General features: G+C 49.4%; 1 protein-coding gene across 1 annotated transcript in view; it reads left to right on the top strand.

Moving 5' to 3' along the window:
- FLVCR2 (feline leukemia virus subgroup C cellular receptor family, member 2) overlaps nt 1–19,377 on the top strand; it is a 55,722-nt gene that overhangs the window by 10,506 nt on the left and 25,839 nt on the right. The window contains exon 2 of the mRNA XM_010855843.1: nt 17,548–17,689. Coding sequence (XP_010854145.1) covers nt 17,548–17,689 — 142 coding nt within the window. The remainder of the gene's footprint in view (nt 1–17,547; nt 17,690–19,377) is intronic.

Below are 19,377 nucleotides of genomic sequence, written 5' to 3'. Positions count from 1 at the left end.
AAAGTGAAAGTGAAGTCGCTCAGTCGTGTACGACTCTTAGCGACCCCATGGACTGCAGCCCACCAGGCTCCTCCGTCCATGGGATTTTCCAGACAAGAGTACTGGAGTGGGGTGCCATTGCTTTCTCCGTTGCAAGTCCTAGGGACCTCCTATATTTCTGACTGACTAGCTGTAAGGTGGGGTTGCTATGAACCTTGCTCAGGATCTGTAATTTGCTAGAATGGTTCAGGGAACTCAGATAAACAGTTGACTTAACTGTTTTTCCTGGTTTATTATAAAGGGTACAAGTCAGGAAAAGCCAAGTGGAGGAGATTTCAGAGCCTCTGTGGGGTGCCGCCCTCTTAGCACTTTGATGTCACGTGTTTACCAGCCTCACGGAACTTTCCTGGTTCAAGAGTTTTTGTAGAGCTCAATTCCCAGCTGCCCTCCTATTCTCAAGGAGGGGGAGGGGGGTTTGCTGCTGCTGCTGCTACCACTGCTAACTCACATCAGTCGTGCCCGACTCTGTGTGACCCCATAGACGGGGGCTCACCAGGCTCCCCCTTCCCTGGGATTCTCCAGGCAAGAATACTGGAGTGGTTTGTCATTTCCTTCTCCAGCGAGGAAAGTGAAAAGTGAAAGTGAAGTCGCTCAGTCGTGGACTACAGCCTACCAGGTTCCTCCATCCATGGGATTTCCCAGGCAAGGGTACTGGAGTGGGCTGCCATTGCCTTCTCTGGGGGTTTGCTGAAAGTTCCCAAACTCTAATCACTTGAGCTTCTGGAGACCAGCTCCATCCCAGAGCTCTAGCAGGGCCCCAGTCTGAGTCACCTCATGGGATAAGTTCTGGTGTGATGGAAACAGGATCCTTATGAATCACAAAGGATACTCCTATCACTCAGAAAAGCCCAGGGTTTAGAGCTCTGTACCAGGAACCCGAGTAAAGACTAAATAAATTTTTATTATACCACAGATAATGGGAGTAATCAAATTCATAGAGGCAAAATGTAGAATGGTGGTTTTGAGGGGCTGGGGCAGGAGGGTGGCAGGAGCTCGTGTTTAATGGATACAGAGATTCCGTTTGGAAAGCTGAAAAGTATTGGCGATGGATGGAGGCGATGGTTGCACAGTAATATGAATGCACTTAATGCCACTGAACTGTACAGTTAGAAACAATGAAAATAGTAAAGGTTAGGCCATATGTGTGTGTGTGTGTGTGTGTGTATTCTACTACCAAAGAAACAAGATACACACTACTTGGGAGGTGTTTCTTGTGGTTGAGTACCTGATACCTGCTCACCCTGCCGTCACCTCGTCAGTCTCTGTGCCGGCAGAAGGTGGTCCTTGCCCTTCTGTGTAACTGCTGAGTTTCCATGGATACCGGCCTTTGTTTTCCCATGGTTCGTGTTTCCCTGCTTCCTTAACTTTTCTCTTGTCCTCTTCCCCTGTTCCCCCATCTCCTCTAAATGGGAAACTTGCCAAAGGACTGGAACCTTGACTAGTACATCTCTCCCATGTCTCAGGCCTCTGGGCATAACAGGCACTTATGAATGGTCAGACTTATTAGTAAACAAGTATTCCTTTCCTAAGGGGAAGTAAGGTGACCACTCAGGTAGCTGAGAGCTCAGGTGGTTGTCGAAAGGGACTCTCATGCCTGGATTGTCTTCCTGACATGACTCAATCTTACTCCTTCAGTGGAAAAATCTATTCAGTCCTTACAGGGCACCTTGAACTCTGCTGGGCCAACGATGGTTAGAACACCATCTTTAGCCCTGCTGTGTACTCTTGGACAAGGCCTTAACTTTTCTAACTTTTGGCATCTTCTTTTGTAAGATGGAGATAATATTGAAAGAAAGCATTAGTTACTCAGTTGTATCCGACTCTTTGTTACTCCATGGACTGTAGCCCACCAAGCTCTGTCCATGGAATTCTCCAGGCAAGAATACTGGAGTGGGTTGCCATTCTCTTCTCTGGGGATCTCCCTGACCCAGGGGTCGAACCCAGGTCTCCTACATTGCAGGCAGGCTCTTTACCATCTGAGCCATCTGGGAGCCCACAGGAGATAATATTAGCTAATGGACATGAACTTGGGAAAACTTGGGGAGGTGGTAGGAACAGGGGAGGCCTGGAGTGCTGTAGTTCGTGGGGTCACAAAGAGTCAGACAGGACTGGGCAGCTGAACAGCAACTGCAAAAGGCGGCTGAGGGGAGGAATGAGTGCATCTAGTGAGCAGAGTTTATCTGCTGAATGAAGAACAGGTGCTGTCACTACTGTATCCTCAACACGGATAATTGGCTGCTGATCTGGAAAGAGACCAACACGAAATGCTCATTATAGCACTGTGTGGCAGGCTTAAGGGTCTGTGTGCACAGGACATTTAGGGCTCACTCTGTGGGAGGACATGCTCCAGAGTGAATGTCGGGGGACCCAGCTGGACAGCATCCCCAAGGGGGTGATGGTTATGAGCCAATTCTCCATGAATGAAGTGACCAGGAATTGGGTCAACAGGGAAGAGCGGGCCTTTCTAGAAGTTTCCAGGCAGTATCCTGATGGGGACTTGTTCCTCTTGAGAACTACTCAGACTAAAAGCTGTCTGGTGCTGGTTGATGGAACCTGGCATCTGTGTTGAAGATTTTAGGGTCTCGGGGATGATACAGGTACTGGGCCAGCTCTACACATCAGACCTCAGGCTTACAAACCTAAGACCCTACTGAAGGAGGGATGGTGCCCAGGCTTATCAGATGGACACAGCCATTTTCCACTGCCTGATTCTTGATGTTTATCCAAAAAAACTGTTAACAGGATGTCCTTCCTTTGCCTTCAGCTCCCTCCACCCCCGGACATCAAAGGGCCCTGTGTGAATTGGTTAGATCCCTATCAGAGATTCCTATCAGGGCTTTTTCCCCAGTGGCTCAGACAGTATCTGCCTGCAAAGCAGGAGACCCGGGTTCAATCTCTGGGTTGAGAAGACGCACCTGGAGAAGGAAATGAAAACCCACTCCAGTATTCTTGCCTGGAGAATTCCACGGAGAGAGGAGCCTGGTGGGCTATACAGTCCAGGGGGTTGCCAAGAGTCGGACACAACTCGGTGGCTAACTCTATCAGAGATGATAAAGAGCTACAGGGTTAGGGTGTAAGTGGGGTTTGCTCTTCTTTCTTTCTTCTCTATCTCTTGACTTCTGTCTAGCACCATCCCAAACTTAACCCAAGGGAGCATCTCCCTTCTCTTGGTTCTTCAGGACTATGGGCCTTTGTCTTTGCTGAGTTATTCAGGGGTGGGAGGTATCCTGCAGCTTCTGGAGGCCCATCCGGACTCCTCTGCCTCTTCCCCCTTTTGCAAGCATCTCTCCTTTTCTCTGCTGGTGAAATCTGTAGCTTGGCCTCTGAGCCCCACACGGTTGGAGATGAGGCCTTGCCCCAGCGTGAGGACAGAGAGGAGGGTATTGGGAGGTAGGGCTGGCTTTCCCTTGCTCATCAACTTTTCGGGATTAGACAGAGTGTCCCCTAACCACGAGTGGAGTGGTATTTGCTGTGGCTCCTGTCCGACTCTTTCTTTAGAGAGGAGGTGAACACAAATCCCTTTTGGTACCAGATCAGTCTTGATGGGACAACTCTGCTGACTCCAGGAAGGAAGGGGACAGGAGCTGGAGCAAGGTTGGGGGTTATTTTTCTTCCTCTTCCTCTCCCCTGGACATTCCTGATCTCTACCCCCACGTTGCTGTGTTGGCATGGCTGCGGCTGCCCAGCTGGCTCTGGACGCAGCTGTCTCTGTTCAGGGCCATTTGCTGTGCCCACCAACTCAGAAATGTAGGAAGTGGGGTGCCATGAGTTGTGGCCTTAAAGCAGGGTCCATTGCAACCAGCTGTTTGGGGTGGTGGCTCCCCTTGAGCAGTCCTCGCCTCCTCAGACCTTTGACCTGGGCTTCCTGTTTGTGGAGCCCCTCAATGAACTCAGAGGCCTGTTTCTTCTCTGTCAAGGAGCTAGGCAGGAGCACGCCGGGGTCCCACCATCCACCCCTTCCTGGGACTCCAAGGGAGACAGCAGCTGAGAATTAGCTCTTGATTTCTGTCCTTGGGGGATGCTAAGTCACTTCAGTCATGTCCGACTCTGCAACCCTATGGGCCGTAGCCCATCAAGCTCCTCTGTCCATGGGATTTCCCAGGCAAGAATACAGGAGCGGGTTGCCATGCCCTTCTCCAGGAGATCTTCCTGACCCAAGGATCGAACCCTCGTCTCCTATGTCTCCTGTATTGGCAGGCAGGTTCTTTACCACTAGCACCACCTGGGGAGTCCTCGGGGCAGTGAAGGGCCATTGTTTCTAAGTGAGCTCCAGGAATCTCCAGCATCAGCACCACCTGGGCGGGGGATGGGGAAGGGGGGAGTATTGTTTGTTAGATATGCAGATTGCCAGGCCTAGGGGGCCAGATCCAAGGAATTACCCTCTCCAGGGTGGGACTTTAGAATCTGTGGTTTTGATTCTCCACCAGGAACTGTGATACTGAAATTTGAGAAGTCCTGGTACGGGAGCCATGGGACCCTGACCCGGCTCTGCCAGCCCCCATCTTTGGGGCCTCTGGTTGGACACCTGCCCTCTTGGGGCATCAGCTTCCTTATCTGTAACAAGGAAGCCAGCCTCACAGGTGGACATCCATGTTAAACGATGTGTGAAAGCTCCTGAGCCCGGAGGAGCCTCCATAGACATTCACTGAGTGCACATCCGTCTTCTCCCTCCCACCAGACTCAGGTTCGCAGCACTCCTTCAGGTGCCTCTGGATCTAGGCCTTTCTTTCACCTCAGCTGCTGTCCCAGGAACACCACTCACTGACCCTCCTCCCTGACACCATAGGTCAGGAAGGAACTTAAGCAGACCTGCCTGTCCACTCCCTCCACCGATGCGTTAGGTTGGTGCTGGCATCGCCACCCTTCTAGAAATAGGTCACCCCCCATAAGACCTTGTTTATAGAAAACAGGCCAGAAGAGGCCCTGGTGGGCACATGGTGGGGACTGAGAACGTGCAGATGGAAAGATGGACAACTGGTGTTCTGGTTTTACCCTTTATCTTTGGGGCATTGTCTTCTCATTGCTGAAGGGAGATTCCAGAGCATATATTTGCCATGGAATGACATGTCACCCAGGGCCTCAGGAGCATGGGAGTGGTGGGTGGAGGAAAAATGCAGCTTGGCCCAGAACTCCTATTAATCTTTTCCACTTTTTATGTGTCAGTGGGCCTCCTGAGAAAATCCCCTCCACCTGCTTCCTCAGCAGCCTTGGAAGCTGGTCCTGGGAAGAGTGGCAGGTGGGGAAGCTCCTCCTCCTTTGAGACTGGCTGACTTGGGGGGTGAGGCCTGGGAAGACCTGGCTGCCAAGAGACATTCTCAGCCTCTAGCCTTGGGACAGGCATCTCAATAATGCCTTGCTTTATTTGTGGAGTAAAGACAGTCCTAGGGCTTCCCTGGTGTCTCAGTGGTAAAGAATCTGCCTGCCAAGCAGGAGATGTGGGTTTGATCTCTGGGTCAGGAAGATCCCCTGGAGCAGGGAATGGCAACCCATTCCAGTATTCTTGCCCAGAGAATTCCAGGGACAGAGGGGCCTGGCGGGTTACAGTCTATGGGATCGCAAAAGAGGCAGCAACTATACAACGATAATGACAGTCCTCCTTGGAAATGTTCGGTTCTCTCAAGGCTACTGTGAGGGAAGGAAGTTGTGTTTGCAGGGATCAGACCACCACTGTAATTTTGTTGAGAGACACCCAGAGATATTGACATTTTCTCCAGTTACTGTACTGCCTCTGACTCACTGTCCAGAAAGAACTTTAAGAAGAAAATTATTTATTTACTTGGCTGTTTTGGGTCTTAGTTGGGGCATGTGGGATCTAGTTCCCTGACCAGGGATCGAACCCAGGCCCCCCTACATTGAGAACATGGGCTCTTAGCCACTGGACCACCAGGGACGCCCCTAGAAGGAACTTTGATAATAGGTCCAGAGTAATTGTTAGCCATTCTATAATGACCCAAACACATTCCTTAGTTATGTAGCAAACCCCATTGCAAAGGACCCCATTGGTCCCTGGCTCATCTTGGGTCTCAGACCACGTGTTCCTGGGCTGCTTGAAGCCTGGCTCAGTGAGGCTCTGTGGGAAGAGAGCAGGGCTGGGAGTGGACCCACAGAAGTCCTGATGTTACCTCACTACCGATCAGCTCTGTGACTTTAGCGAGTTGAGCCAACTCAGTTATGAAATGGAGAGAAGGACGGGCCCTCCCAGGGCTCTGTGTCTCATCTGTGCCATGGGCTTCCTGCTGTTCACCTCACTGGATGGTTTTGATGCTGTTTGCAAGCTGGATGTGCAGGTGCCTTGAAAACTGAAATTCTGTGCAAAAGGGCTTTTGAAAGTGAAAATGATAGTCGCTCAGTCGTGCCCAACTCTTTGTGATCCCAGGACTTATACAGTCCATGGAATTCTCCAGGCCAGAATACTGGAGGGGGTAGCCTTTCCCTTCTTGAGGGGATCTTCCCAACCTAGGGATCAAAACCAGGTCTCCCACATTGTAGGCGGGTTCTTTACCAATGAAGCCACAAGGGAAGCCCAGGAATACTGGAGTGGGTAGCCTACCCCTTCTCCAGGGATTGTTCCTGACCCAGGGATTGAACCGGCATCCCCTGTATTGTAGGCGGATTCTTTACCAACTGAGCTATCAGGGAAGCCCCTTACGTGCCCTGAAAAAAGTATCTGTAGACTTGCCCATGACACTCAGAAAGTAAAAGGCTTCCTGTATATAGATCAGGTCCTGGCCACCTGGTAAAGAGCCACCTTGGATTAGGGGCCACACCCTTGGTTTACAGGGCTCACCATTCTTAATTTTAGAATCAGTTGCTGATTTTAGAAAAAGTTCTAGTTGTTCTGGTTGTTGGGGCCTCTCCCAGAGCTGCTGGGTTCCAGAGCATCCCTGCTGATTTGATCTTTTTGACTTGAGCCATGATGCAGCTCCTGAGGTCCTATGGACCATTCTAACTCCTTTTTGATTCCAAGAAGGGCCTTTTGCAAGGGGATGGCACAAAGCAGCTTTTCAATCTCTGTATGCCCTGGATGGCTCCTGTCTTCAATGTAGGCAGTAGCCTTGGTGTCAGAACACAGAACTGACTTAGTCCTCACTGTCAGGAGATGGGTCCCAGGAGTAAGAAGTCTTTCCTCAGGGCCTAGTAGTCCTGGTGTTACCACATTTTCTCCCAGGCCCCTTACAGTTGGGCTTTCCTGGTGGCTCAGTCGGTAAAGAATCTGCCTACAATGCAGGAGACCCGAGTTTGATCCCTGGGTCAGGAGGATCCCCTGGAAAAGAAAATGGCAACCTACTCTGGTATTCTTGCCCCAGAAATCCCATGGACAGAGCAGCCTGGTGGACTACAGTCCATGGGGTCGCAAAGAGTCGGACACGACTGAGCTACTAAACCAGCACCCCCAACCACCTAAGGGTGATGCTGACCCACGGTGACAAGCGGGGCTGGCGGGGCTCAGACCATCCACGTGAGTGTGATCACTGACTTTTCTCTCTCCAGAGTTCTTCTGTCTCTCCTTGGGGAAGAGAGGACCCCATTATCTGCCCCAGGAGTGCTTGCCTTGTATTCTCATGCTGCTCCACAAAAATCCGCATCCTTTACCAGGGTGTCCCCACTGCGGGCCGGATCTCTGTCCCTTGCAAGTACCTGACACAGGCCCCTGGCCATCAGTCTGTGTTTCTCTTTGAATTCTATTGATACTGGATTGCAACCATTCCAGCCAGCCTCTGGGTGTTTCCCCAGTTGACAGACCACTCGTAATGTGACAAATGAGAGCAGTAAATGAAGGCTCTAACCCCCTTGGCTGTCTATCTCATGTGGTAGAACCTTGGATTAAGGGTTTCGATGGCTGGTTGGTTTGTCGTTATGTCTGACTCTTTGTGACCCTATGGACTGTAGCGTGCCAGGCACCTCCATCCATGGAATTTCCCAAGCAGGAATACTAGAACGGGTTGCCGTTTCCTTCTCCAGGAAGTCTTCCTAACCCAGGGATTGGATCCAGCTTGGCAGGTGGCTTCTTTGCCCCTGAGCCACCTGGGAAGCCGTTAAGGCCTATGTGTATATGTGCTAAGTCCCTTCCGTGGAGTCTGACTCTTTGCAACCCTATGGATTGTAGCCCACCAGGCTCCTCTGTCTATGGGATTTCCAGGCAAGAACACTGGAGTGAACTACCATGCCTTCCTCCAGGGGATCTTCCTGACCCAGGGATCAAACCCACATCTTTTACATCTCCTGCATTAGCAGGCAGCTTCCTTACCACTAGTGTAAACCCATTAAGGGCTATACTCTCCATTTATAGGGCCAAGCACTCTGACCTTTATGTCAGTTCTTGGGAGCTATGGTTTCTTTGAGACAATGCACCACAGCCATTATTTACTGACTGAACAAATATTTCTTGAATATCTACTCTGTGCCAACCCACATTCTGAGCTCTTAGGAAAGAGTTGTTTGGTCACTCAGTCGTGTCCGACTCTTTGAGACCCCATGGACTTTAGCAATAGAAAAGTTCCTGAATTCACATCTAAGAGAAGAGGGATTAGACTCTAAGGCTGATGGAGTGACTAGTGGTGGAAGTGTCGGGCCAGGTAGGAGGGGAGCTGACCTCAGGTAAGTAGGTCCTGGGTAACTCTCTAAATCCCAGGCCAGAGTTCATGGTATTACTCTCCGGGGATGGTGGTAGATATGGCTAATTAAAAGTTTTTCTGGTGCAAGGTTTATATTTTTTTTCCTTTCCAGATCTCTCTGGGACCATGAGGCAGGGCTAGTTACCTTATGAAGTTGGCATCTTAGGGAAAAACTACCTAAGGCCCCGCCTGTCTCTTTTTGGAGGCTCACCCTGAAGTGGGAGGAGCTGGGTCTGGCTCGTGGCAGCCTGTTAAGAAACCACTCTTCCAGGGCCTGCCTGTGAGTAAGCCCTCTGGTCTGAGTTTCACCTCTGAAAGTCAGAAGTGGGGGTCTTTCAACCAAGGAAGCCCAATCAGACTCAGATGAAAACTTGGGAGTATTAGAAGTGTGTATGGTCACATAAGGGGCTTCCTGATAGCTCAGCTGGTAAAGAATCTGTCTGCAATGCAGGGTTCAATCCCTGGGTTGGGAAGATCCCCTGGAGGAGGGCATGGCAACTCACTCCAGTATTCTTGCCAGGAGAATTCCATAGACAGAGGAGCCTGGCGGGCTAATGGGGTCACAGAGTCAGACACGACTGGCGACTAAGCGTGCACTCATGGTCACATGAACTGCTTTCAGGAATGACAGCATGTGACATATCAGACAAAGGAAACAGTTCTTCTGCTTTGGGCTATTTCACCATCTGTCACCAGGCAGGGAGTGGTGAGGTTGAGCATGGGAACAGTACCCAAGATGTGTGAGTTCAACTGTTGGCTGCCGTGGGCTGGCGTCTGATTGGGGGTTGGTGGAAGTGCCAAAGCTCCATCTCAATGGAGCTTTTTATTTTTTCCAAGAGTTGGAGAAACTGAGGTCTGCATCCACCCCTTTCCTGGCCTGGTGGTTAGAAAGATGTCCCTTTTCTTTCCTCTTCCCCGACTGAATCACTGGGGAAGTTCTAGGAGCCTGTGGCCACTGGCTGTCCGCTCTGTCATGAGGGGGACCTTTGGCCATGAGTCGGGCAGTTGGGGAAAGGGGAACAGAGGCTGGAAAGGGGGGTAAAGGCTGCTCTCACCTAGACCAGGACGGAGCCTTTGCTGATGTCACCACAAGCACAATTTCAGGAGCAACAGCTACCCTTAACAGGAGGCATGTGTGCATCAGGAGCCTCCTGAGGTGATGACTGAAAGCAGCACAAATATGAAGCTCAACTAAAAGAAAAAAAAAAGCAAGCCCTTTGTCAAAAAAATTAATCAAAATTTCCCAGTAGAACTCAGGCCCCTTCCCTAAACTTAGCACCTTCTCTGTTTAGAGCCCAGGGTACCTCTGCTATCTGCACCCTCTCAATAATGAGGAGGAAACCCATCCCCAAGGCTGTAGGTCAAGTTCAAGGCGTGTTGGCTGCTTGGAAGCTTGGTAATGCCCTTCGTCTTGCATTTATCTCCTCCCCTACCTTTTAGTGTGGAGCTTCCTATCAGTGGGTGTTCAGTAAATCTTAAGTGTAGGTTTGAGGGTGGGTGGTTGATCAGCCTACATTCCAGTGACCCCCGTGTCTGATTTTGGGGAGCTCCAAATTGGGGGTCTTCCCTGCGTTATTCCACCTTGCATCTGCTTTCTTTTGGTGGTCAACTCTTGCAGTTCAGCAAATTGCTATTCTGCCCAGCTTCTTTGCTGTAGCAGAGACTGGCAATACTTGATTTAGGTTTGAGCTGTGGAGTTCTAAAAGTCTTCTCTGTTCAGAAGGTATTTCCTGAGCCTCATCTCTGTTCTTGGCAGAGTACTGGTGTGGCATGGGGAGGGGTCACACAAGGTAAGATTTATCAATGTCCCTCTCCTAAAATCTAGCTGGAGAGATGACAAATAGCCTACATGGAAGACAATCAGAAGTCAAGCATGTAAGAACAGGAAAACCCATAGGGGTTGACTAAGTGGTCATCAGTCAGACTATAGCTGGAACCACATCTGCTGATTGCTTCCTCCAGTAGCTAGACTCATGGGAGGCGCTTGAATGATAGCATTGCACCTGTAAGCCTGGAGATGTTATCAGGTCTCTGAGGCAGTTACTTCCATGAAATATGCCCAGTTTGTCAAGGGGCTTGGATCCGATTGCCATGGGCTCGCGTCTCAGTTCTGCCATTAGAAGCTGGGTGACCTTGGGCAAAGTTATAGTTTTCTCTTCTGTAAAAACCAAACCAGAGATAATCTTGACGACTTCAGGGAGTTGTTGTGAGGAATTTAATGAAATAGCATGAAAAATCATTTAGCAACTGCCTAGCACACAGTGGGTGCTCATTATGTATTCATGTCCTTCCTTCTGCTTTGAATAACAGCTAGGACTGGAATGTTCAGCCAAATGGTTAAGGCTACGGACTCTAGTACCCATGGCCTGAACTTGAAGCCTAGCATAGAACACTTGCTGTTCTGTGACCTTGGACAAGCTACTTAAATGACTAGTTTTCTCAATTTTAAAATAGAGATTTGGGGACTTCCTTGGTGGTCGAGTGGTTAAGAATCCGCCTTCCAATGCAAGGAACACATTCGACCCCTGGTCAGGGAACTAGGATCCCACATGCCATGGGGCAACCAAGCCTACACACCACAGTGAAAACCCGGCACCGCCAAAACAGCATAGAAAGCAAAACAACAACAAAAAATCGGGATTAAAGGAGGGTGTGTGTGCACGTAGGTACAGCATTTAGAAGCAGAGCCTGGTGGGCTGCCGTCTCTGGGGTCACACAGAGTCGGGCACAACTGAAGCGACTTAGCAGCACCAGCAGCAGCAGGCCGGCAGCTGTGGCGTGCGAGCACAGTGAGTCAGCCTTGATGGAGCTTCTGACCTTCCCTGGGAGGCAAGTCTTACAGGCCGTCCCGGTGTCCCTGGTGCTCCTCCTGCCTCCACCTCACCTCTTTCCTCAAGGGCCTGCTAAGTTGCTTCAGTCGTGTCTGACTCTTGGCCTGCTAGGCTCCTCTGTCCATGGGATTCTCCAGACTAGAATACTGGAGTAGGTTACTGTGCCCTCCTCCAGCGGATCTTCCTGACCCAGATATCAAACCCATATCTCTTTCGTGTCCTGCATTGGCAGGCGGGTTCTTTATCACTAGCGCCACCTGAAGGACTGAGGAAATCCAAGAGTGTCGAGGTTATGTAAGCCACCAGCGCAATCACAGATTTGAGGACAAACCCTGTGATTAGGGGAGGGGATCCTAAGGGAGTCTAGAGTCTGACCAGCTGTGACACCGCTTCTCAAGTTCTTAGGGATCTAAGCTTAGCGTTTTAAATCCAAAAACCTCTTTCATGGGCGATTTGTCCCCAAATCAGAGATTGTTTTTGTTCCTGAAGGTCTGCTCCATCCTTAATCCTGAGTTGGCTTTTTCAGAAGAAGCCAGGGGCTTGGATTTGGGAATTTAACAAATACAGTCATGTGAGCAGGCTCTGCCTGCACATTATTGCTGACTGTGATGTGTTCCTAGGAGCTGCCAGGTGGTCCTGGGTGGCCTGTCCTCATGAGTAAACCGTTGATCGAGTTCAGTGTTGCTGTGCCCAGCAGCTGCCTCGCTCCTTTCTGGGGCATCCAAGACTCAGTCCCAGGACCGCCCTCTGAGCCTGGGCTTTCCTGCAGCGTGCCACGCCGCCCTGGGGGCCCGGAGGCTTTTCTGTGTGTCGTTTTGCCCAGATTAGTTATGCCTTGATCACTGAGGTGTGGCGTGTTCACTGAGGTGTAAGCAGTGGTCTGAGTGGCCCTGGCCAAGCGGGGAGAGCGGCGTAATAGGTGCGGAATTTTGTGTTGAGGTGCCCACTTGCCTCCGCAGCACCACTTTGTGGTGTTCAAATGCACACAGCAGTGTGTAGGGATGGACCTTGAGTGCTGAAGTCACTTCTGGGTTTGTCCACAGGGTGTGGTGGCAGCCTCCCTGCGGGTGGCCCTGCTGTCCACGTCTGAGGGACCAGAGTCCAGACGTGAGCCCAGGAGTGGGTGGGTTTGTGTGTATGGGATGGAAAGTTGACATACTGCTTTTTGTAGCACCTTTTGGTGCTTCCCTGGTGGCTCAGATGGTAAAGAATCTGCCTGCAGTGTGGGAGGCCCGGGTTCAATCCTTGGGTGAGGAACATTCCCTGGAGAAGGAAATGGCAGCCCATTCCAGTATTCTTGCCCAGAAAATTCCATGGAGAAAAGGAGCAGAGAAGGATGAGGAGGAGAACCAGGGTAGGTGGCTGAGCGGATGCATCGGTCAAACGAGCACGTCTTGTTTGTCCAGGTGGCCTGTCCTCCCAGGGTTGTCGCCCATGCTGTGGGAGGGCGTGGCGGGTGGGAAGGGAGTGAACCCTCCTGACATAGAGCATCCTGCTGTGAAGTCCATTCCGATGGGCCCACTAGTCCTCAGAGCAACCCCCTGAGCGGCAGTACAGTACCTTCCTGTGGGCTAGGAAACAGGCGAAATGAAGGGAAATAACATGTCAACGTCAGCCTTCTAGTGACTGGCAGCTGGCCTGTGAACTCAGACCTTTCTGACTGCGGAGCCTAAGCCCTTAACTACTGTATAGAGTGATGACAAGTCAGAGGGACACTGGGGTACAAAGGAGGAAGGGGGAGAGGTTTGCTTTGAAATGAACAATGTTCACTCTTAAAATGAACCTCATGGGTGTGAGCTCCTTGAGGAGCAAGGTGATTCCCAGTGACGACATAAGGAGACCAAGTTGGAAGGGAGCCTTCAAGCCCGGGGCTTCTGCTGCAGGGAAACTGCTGACTCACTAAGGGGACATTTCTGATCCTTGGTCCCAGGGAGCTAGCTCTTGGGAGCCCTGAAATGCAAGAGATATGTTATCCTGATCTGGTGACTATGGCCAAAGGGGAGGAGTGAGGCAGTGGGGGCCTAGCCGTGGGGCTGTGGGCTCGGCTTTCTCTGATCAGCCGGTCTGCCTGGGGGAGGAAAGGGCCGAGGAGGAATGAGATTCGGTGGGTGAGAACCTGCTTGCTGATATGGTTGCTTCCTATCAAGAGGAGCAGCAACCTCCTGGCCAATACCTGGGTCTGGAGGATGAGGTGCCTGCAACCCTGGCAGAGGGCTCAGATGGGGACCAGTGGTCTGTCCCAGTTCCGGTAGGACTGAGCCCTCACCATGGTGTTGACACAGAGCTCCCTGCCTTTTGCGAAAGCCCCAGGGTCTTCCTTAGATACTCTGGGCGTGTTCATGATCAGGCAACTTTGGGGAGACCCTGGATGGTCTGGGCATGTTCATGACCAGGCAGCTTTGGGGAGCAGCTTTGTGCCTGGGTTCTGATTCTGTCTGACTTGGGGCTTTTCTGGGTGCCCCATGTGGATGGTGATGGGGACAGTGGTTCTGTGGGTCTCAGAGCAAATAAAACACATGTTGTGCTGTGCTGTGTAGTGGTTAAGTGTGGACGTCTTACCCCAGATGCAGCCTCGTGATTTCTGGATTAATTTTTGCTCTGCCAAGTTCGTGAGCGAGAATGACAAGTGATGCATGACGCAAGTATGGCTTCCTCCTGTCACCCGAAGCCCTCAGGCTGCATAGGCGTGTTTTTAACTGGGACATTTGCTCTGCAAGTGCTCATGATCGCAGCTCTTGCAACAGGGTTTAGATGTCATCCTTGCGTTTGCAGAAAGGGTGAAATCAAATCAAAGATAAAAATAGAGTGTCTTCCCAGTCTGCATCTCCATCCTTCATTCACCCCGTTTGGATTAAACGTCTTCTTCTGGGGCAAAGTGCACCATCGTAATTAGGCTCCTAGGCTCTGAAGGCTGGAGACTGTGACTGGGTTTGTCTGTGAGTTGTGTACTTTGCCCATGACTATTTGAGGAGGATAAAACTAGAACAAATGCTGGGGCAAAGGGCAAGCCAGAACCAGTTAGCAGTGAATTTTTTTTTTTTTTTAAGCAGTGATTTTTAATCCTTTACATTCATGGTGTGGGTCCTTGCTTTTTTTGTGAGCATGGAAAAGATGAGGATCCTACCCTTGGGAGCAGCATTCTCTCAATTCTTCACATTTTTCTTGGCCTCACTTGGGCTGCAGGTCTCTGGTTTTCACCCTGGTGGGTGTCCTCTCAAGTGTGTGACAGAACTCAAAGGAGTGAAAATATAGGCTTCTAGGTTGACTGATATCACACCAGCACCATTTCCTGGGAGGCAGGAGGTGAGCTGGGGCCCAGAGTCAGACAGAACTGGTTTGGGAACCCAACTCTTATGCTACCAGCCAGTGTGATGCTGGCTGCGTACTGACCAGTTTTTCTCATTTTTGTCTTTGTTGTAAGAGTTCATGGACTAAGTGAAAAAGATAAGCTGTATTACATGCCCAGTGCCTAGCAGATGCTCAAAAGCTAGTCAGGATCCTACCCTCTTCCCACCCACAGCCCCACACTGATTTTCTTCCCTTACGACTGGAAATACAGCATGGTTTGTAGAAAGAACATGGTCATTAGTGGGCAGACCTGTGTGATTCTACCAGCTTTGTGTAGATAAGACCTTCTACCAATATCCATCTGTCCATCCACCCAGCCAGCCAACATGGCTGAGTTCCTGCTAAGGCACAGACTCGGGATCTAGGAGCTGGGTATAGGGCTCTGCACACTCACTGAGCATGGCTTTCAAGAAGCAGGAGAAATATATGCTCTGGAAAACAGAAGAGGCAGCAGCTGGCAGTGCGATCCCTGTGTTTGAATGTTCACACTGGGTATGAAAGTACTGCCAAAGCTGGCATCCTCCTGGAGAAAGGTCCCTGTGGGACAGCCTTGCCACCTGGCCAGGGCTGCCTCAGGCCCTTAAGCTGATTGCCCCATCCTGAGGCTGCAAAAGTACTCATTCAGGCTTAGAGTGTGGACGGAGTGTGGACAGAGGATGGAGGGGGGCCTCTGAGGGCTCAGGTGTGCAGCGTGGACCCAGCTGGGAGGACCTCCCTCTCGAGGCAGAACATCACTGGGCATTAGGTCCCCCTCCATCAAGGTCCTTTTGAGAATGAGAGAATCCCAGGACCTTGAGTGAAGTCCCATATCTTCCCTCATTCTTGCCAAAGGGACCCTCTGGCATCCTGTTTGACGCTAGATCTGCAACTTCAAAGCGCTTAGGAAACCAGAGAGGGCGTGCAGTGGCCCAGCTTCCCAGCTGTGAAAGCTACATTTGCCCCTCTATCTTTGGCTGGTTTTTACCCTCAACATCTTGGAGACCAGCAGTTAAGAAGCGGGACTCAACTCTGATAGATTAATGTAAGTGAGGATCAGATAAACCTCTAAGGACATGAAATACCTTCTCATGGAGGAGCCTGCTCGCTTGGACTTTTCTCATGACTTTAGCCCTGAAGGGCAATCTAGGCCCCATGAAGGAGGCACGTCTTCGAGATGCCAGGAGGTCTGGTTTCTCAACTCTGTGTGACCCTGAACAAGTCACTAAACCTCTATTTAGTCCTCTAATAATGGGTGTATAACAGAGGATGATAAAGGAACTCTGGAACTATTGTTCAATCATTTCAACCCACAAGTATCTCCATTTGTGTTACCTTTTGTATCTTTCTTTTAATTCTCCCTGCCCCCACTAGATTATAAAGCTCCTTGAAGCAGTACTCTGCCATATACATCTCTGTACTCCCTCAGAAATCTAGCAGAATACATTTCAAAAAGCAGGTGCTTAGAAGATCAGTTTGACTTGTTGATTGTATACAGTACGCACTGGAAGAATGCTGCTCTGAACCTGTTGATGATGACTTTTGAGACTATTTCAGAGCTAAGAATCACTAGTGACTACCTTGAGTGGCTATAACTGACAGGCTAGAAAACCAACTGGGACGATGAGTGCATTGGCAGTTAATGATGTTATAATCGGCCTGAAAGCAAATTGCTTCTCTCCCTGCAGTTGCTTTCAAATTCAATAAAGGAGAAGTGGTACCTTAATACAAAAGAGTTAGCGTCTCTCAATTCTAGAATTTGAATCTTGCATGAGTTTTCAGGCTGTGTTCCAATTTCCACCTTGGTATTTCATGTGGCAGAAGGGTTTGGGGCCTTGTATCTCAGCTGGTCACTCCTGAATCACGGTGTTCCTGCTGTCAGAAATACTCAACTGTTAGGTCCCTGAAGTTAGAACTGCAGTGCTGATATGAGATGTTTCAGTTTGTTGGGGTATGTGAGTATGTGTGTGTGTGTTTATAGCCAGTTTGCATGTTCCTATGTCCTGTGTATATAAATTTATGCAGTTCTGTGAATTCACACCACAGATGCTTTCTAAATGACAAGTTACAGAGTGAACTGAAACATTTACGTTTGTCAGTGTGGTCACAATGTTTGGCTTCCGTCTCTCATTGGATGCAAGTTCTTGGGGTTATAGTGTATAGAATTTATCCCTCAGGTGGTCTCTCAGCTACAGTTTAACAGATTCAGTGAAATCAAGAATTTAACTGGAACCAAAAGCAAAACTAGCGTTGTTTTACTTTACCACAGAGATGGGAGTATAAAAACTGTTCTTCATTAATTTGTTGTTAGAAAAAAAAATCGCCTGCAATGAGAACCCCAACTACAATCTTTTTCAGTGGTTCCCTCGTAGCTCAGTCAGTAAAGAATCTGCCTGCAAGGCAGGAGACCTGGGATCGATTCCTGGGTTGGAAGATCCCTTGGAGAAGGAAAAGGCAACCCACTCCAGTATTCTTGCCTGGAGAATCTCATGGACAGAGGAGCCTGGCAGGCTACAGTCCTAAACTGTACACTAAACCACCATTGATAGTGACGGTGGTCAAGAGGGTGTGTGGGTTGAGCTGTCAATCAAAAGAAAGATCTCTGGTGTCTTGAGTGGGAAACAACCCCTGTCTGGGTTTTAAGGACTGGAAGTTGAGGATTGTTTCTTATTAGGAGTCTCTTAAATGTGTGCCTCTTGGCTATTGATACTATAATTGATTGTCTCTGTCTTCTATAGCTTGGAATTGCCATTGGGTTCTTGGTCCCTCCCGTCTTGGTACCCAACATCAAAGACCAGGACAAGCTTGCCTACCACATCAGCATCATGTTCTACATAATAGCAGGTGTGGCCACTCTGCTTTTCATCCTTGTCATCATAGGTAAGGTCACTGATAGACCCATGGGGGGCGGGGAGACAAGGATGTCCTGCTGACCTGGGTGAGGACCTTGTGAATATGGCCCTAGAACACCATTCTGGGTATCATGTATTTTATAAAACATGTCTATAGAAACTGGAAGCCAAGCTTCCAATGGTCTTCAAATGTTTTAGCCAGAGTAGTTGCTGCCAATACAATAGTAACTGGTCCTGTGTGCTTTGTTAGATGCTCAGTCAAGATTAGTTCTAATGACCAGTTCCTCCGTATGACCTTATTAGAATTAATGGGCAGCCTTGATCCCCTTGATGCAACTCTGCTGAGTACTTGTGACACCACAGGCCCTGTGCTGAGTGCACCTGTTCTCATTGACCCCTATGGGGCGGGGAGGGGGGCGGTCCTAGTATCAGTGTCTCTTAACCAAGAGAAAACTGTGACTTAAGAGGAGATAAGGAAATTATTCAAGATTAGATAGTAAGTGGCAGAGACTGAATTCTAGCCTAAACTGCTGACTCCATAATCTACATTTCTGAAACAAAACAAGATTGACCCACAAACACTAAAGCTCTCATATAATCACCCGAGAATGCCTGGGGCCCACATTTTTTAAATACTTTGAAAAAATGTGTATAGGATAATGCTCATTATGAAAAAATCTAGAAGATACAAAAAAGCATACACAAAACGATGACCATTAACTTAGCCTAGAATTAGTTAATCCCAAACTCCAGCCCCAGAGAACTACTGTTACTCCATGTATACAGATTTAATCATTGAGATGTTTGGTTAGTATAATTTATATCATCTTTTATTATCTGAGTAATATCAGATGGGCTGTGATAAAGAGTGTAGAAGAAGTTTTCATTTTCAGTGAGTCAGTTTCTTTAAAGGTTAACCAGCTTTCATTTAATATTTGAAACTCCACCATACACGTTAAAGATTTCCTTCCTGCCTGCCGGCCTCACCTCCAGAGTCAAACATTATTATGATCATGGACTTCCGCTAGCTGATCTCACTGTGTCATTCCCTCCCTGGGGTCCACACTCAGAGGAAGGGCTTTTCAGAGTTCACAGAATCTCCTGGACGGAGAACCTGGAGTTCCTGGAAAGGTGAGAAAGGTGTTCCTTTGAAGCTGTGGTTGAGAACAGGAAAGAACATCCTCAGACAGCCTTGAAGTTTCGAATTGTAATGTGCTCAGCTCCAGATTCTTGTGTTGGTAGCAGGTGAGGGCCTGGTCCTTTGCAGAGATCCTGGAGTTGGGACCTTTCTTTGCTTTACATTATACTAACAAGCACTGACCACTGCTCACTGAGTAAGGAACTGAAAAATTTTATCCAAATTGTGGTTTGTGGTTGCCCAATCCTTGAGCAAACAGCTAATGTTGCCAAGATTAAAAAAAAAAGTCTCTCGCCTTGATTTCTTTCCCCTGATAGAAGGGGAGGTGAACAGGTCAGACAATGATTGAGAGGTTCCCAGCGGGTGGGGGAAGTTGGCCAGGACTATTTCCGGAAAGGAAGAAGCAAGACTCTGAAGTCCGGACTGGAGATTTATCTGGGTGGAACGGGAAGACGTTTGATGTTCAAGAAAGTAAACCTCATTTCCAAAGCTTCCTCTAACTGGAAACCATCTCCTGACCTTTCAGGAGCATTCTCATGGAGGCTGGGGGTGAAGATGGTGCTTCAGCTGGGGGACCA

This window comes from Bison bison, unplaced genomic scaffold (genome assembly GCF_000754665.1).
Source record: "Bison bison bison isolate TAMUID 2011002044 unplaced genomic scaffold, Bison_UMD1.0 scf7180017864368, whole genome shotgun sequence".
Lineage (NCBI taxonomy): Eukaryota > Metazoa > Chordata > Mammalia > Artiodactyla > Bovidae > Bison > Bison bison.
Note: the sequence above shows the minus strand (reverse complement) of the source record. Positions and strands in the feature narration are given on the sequence as shown.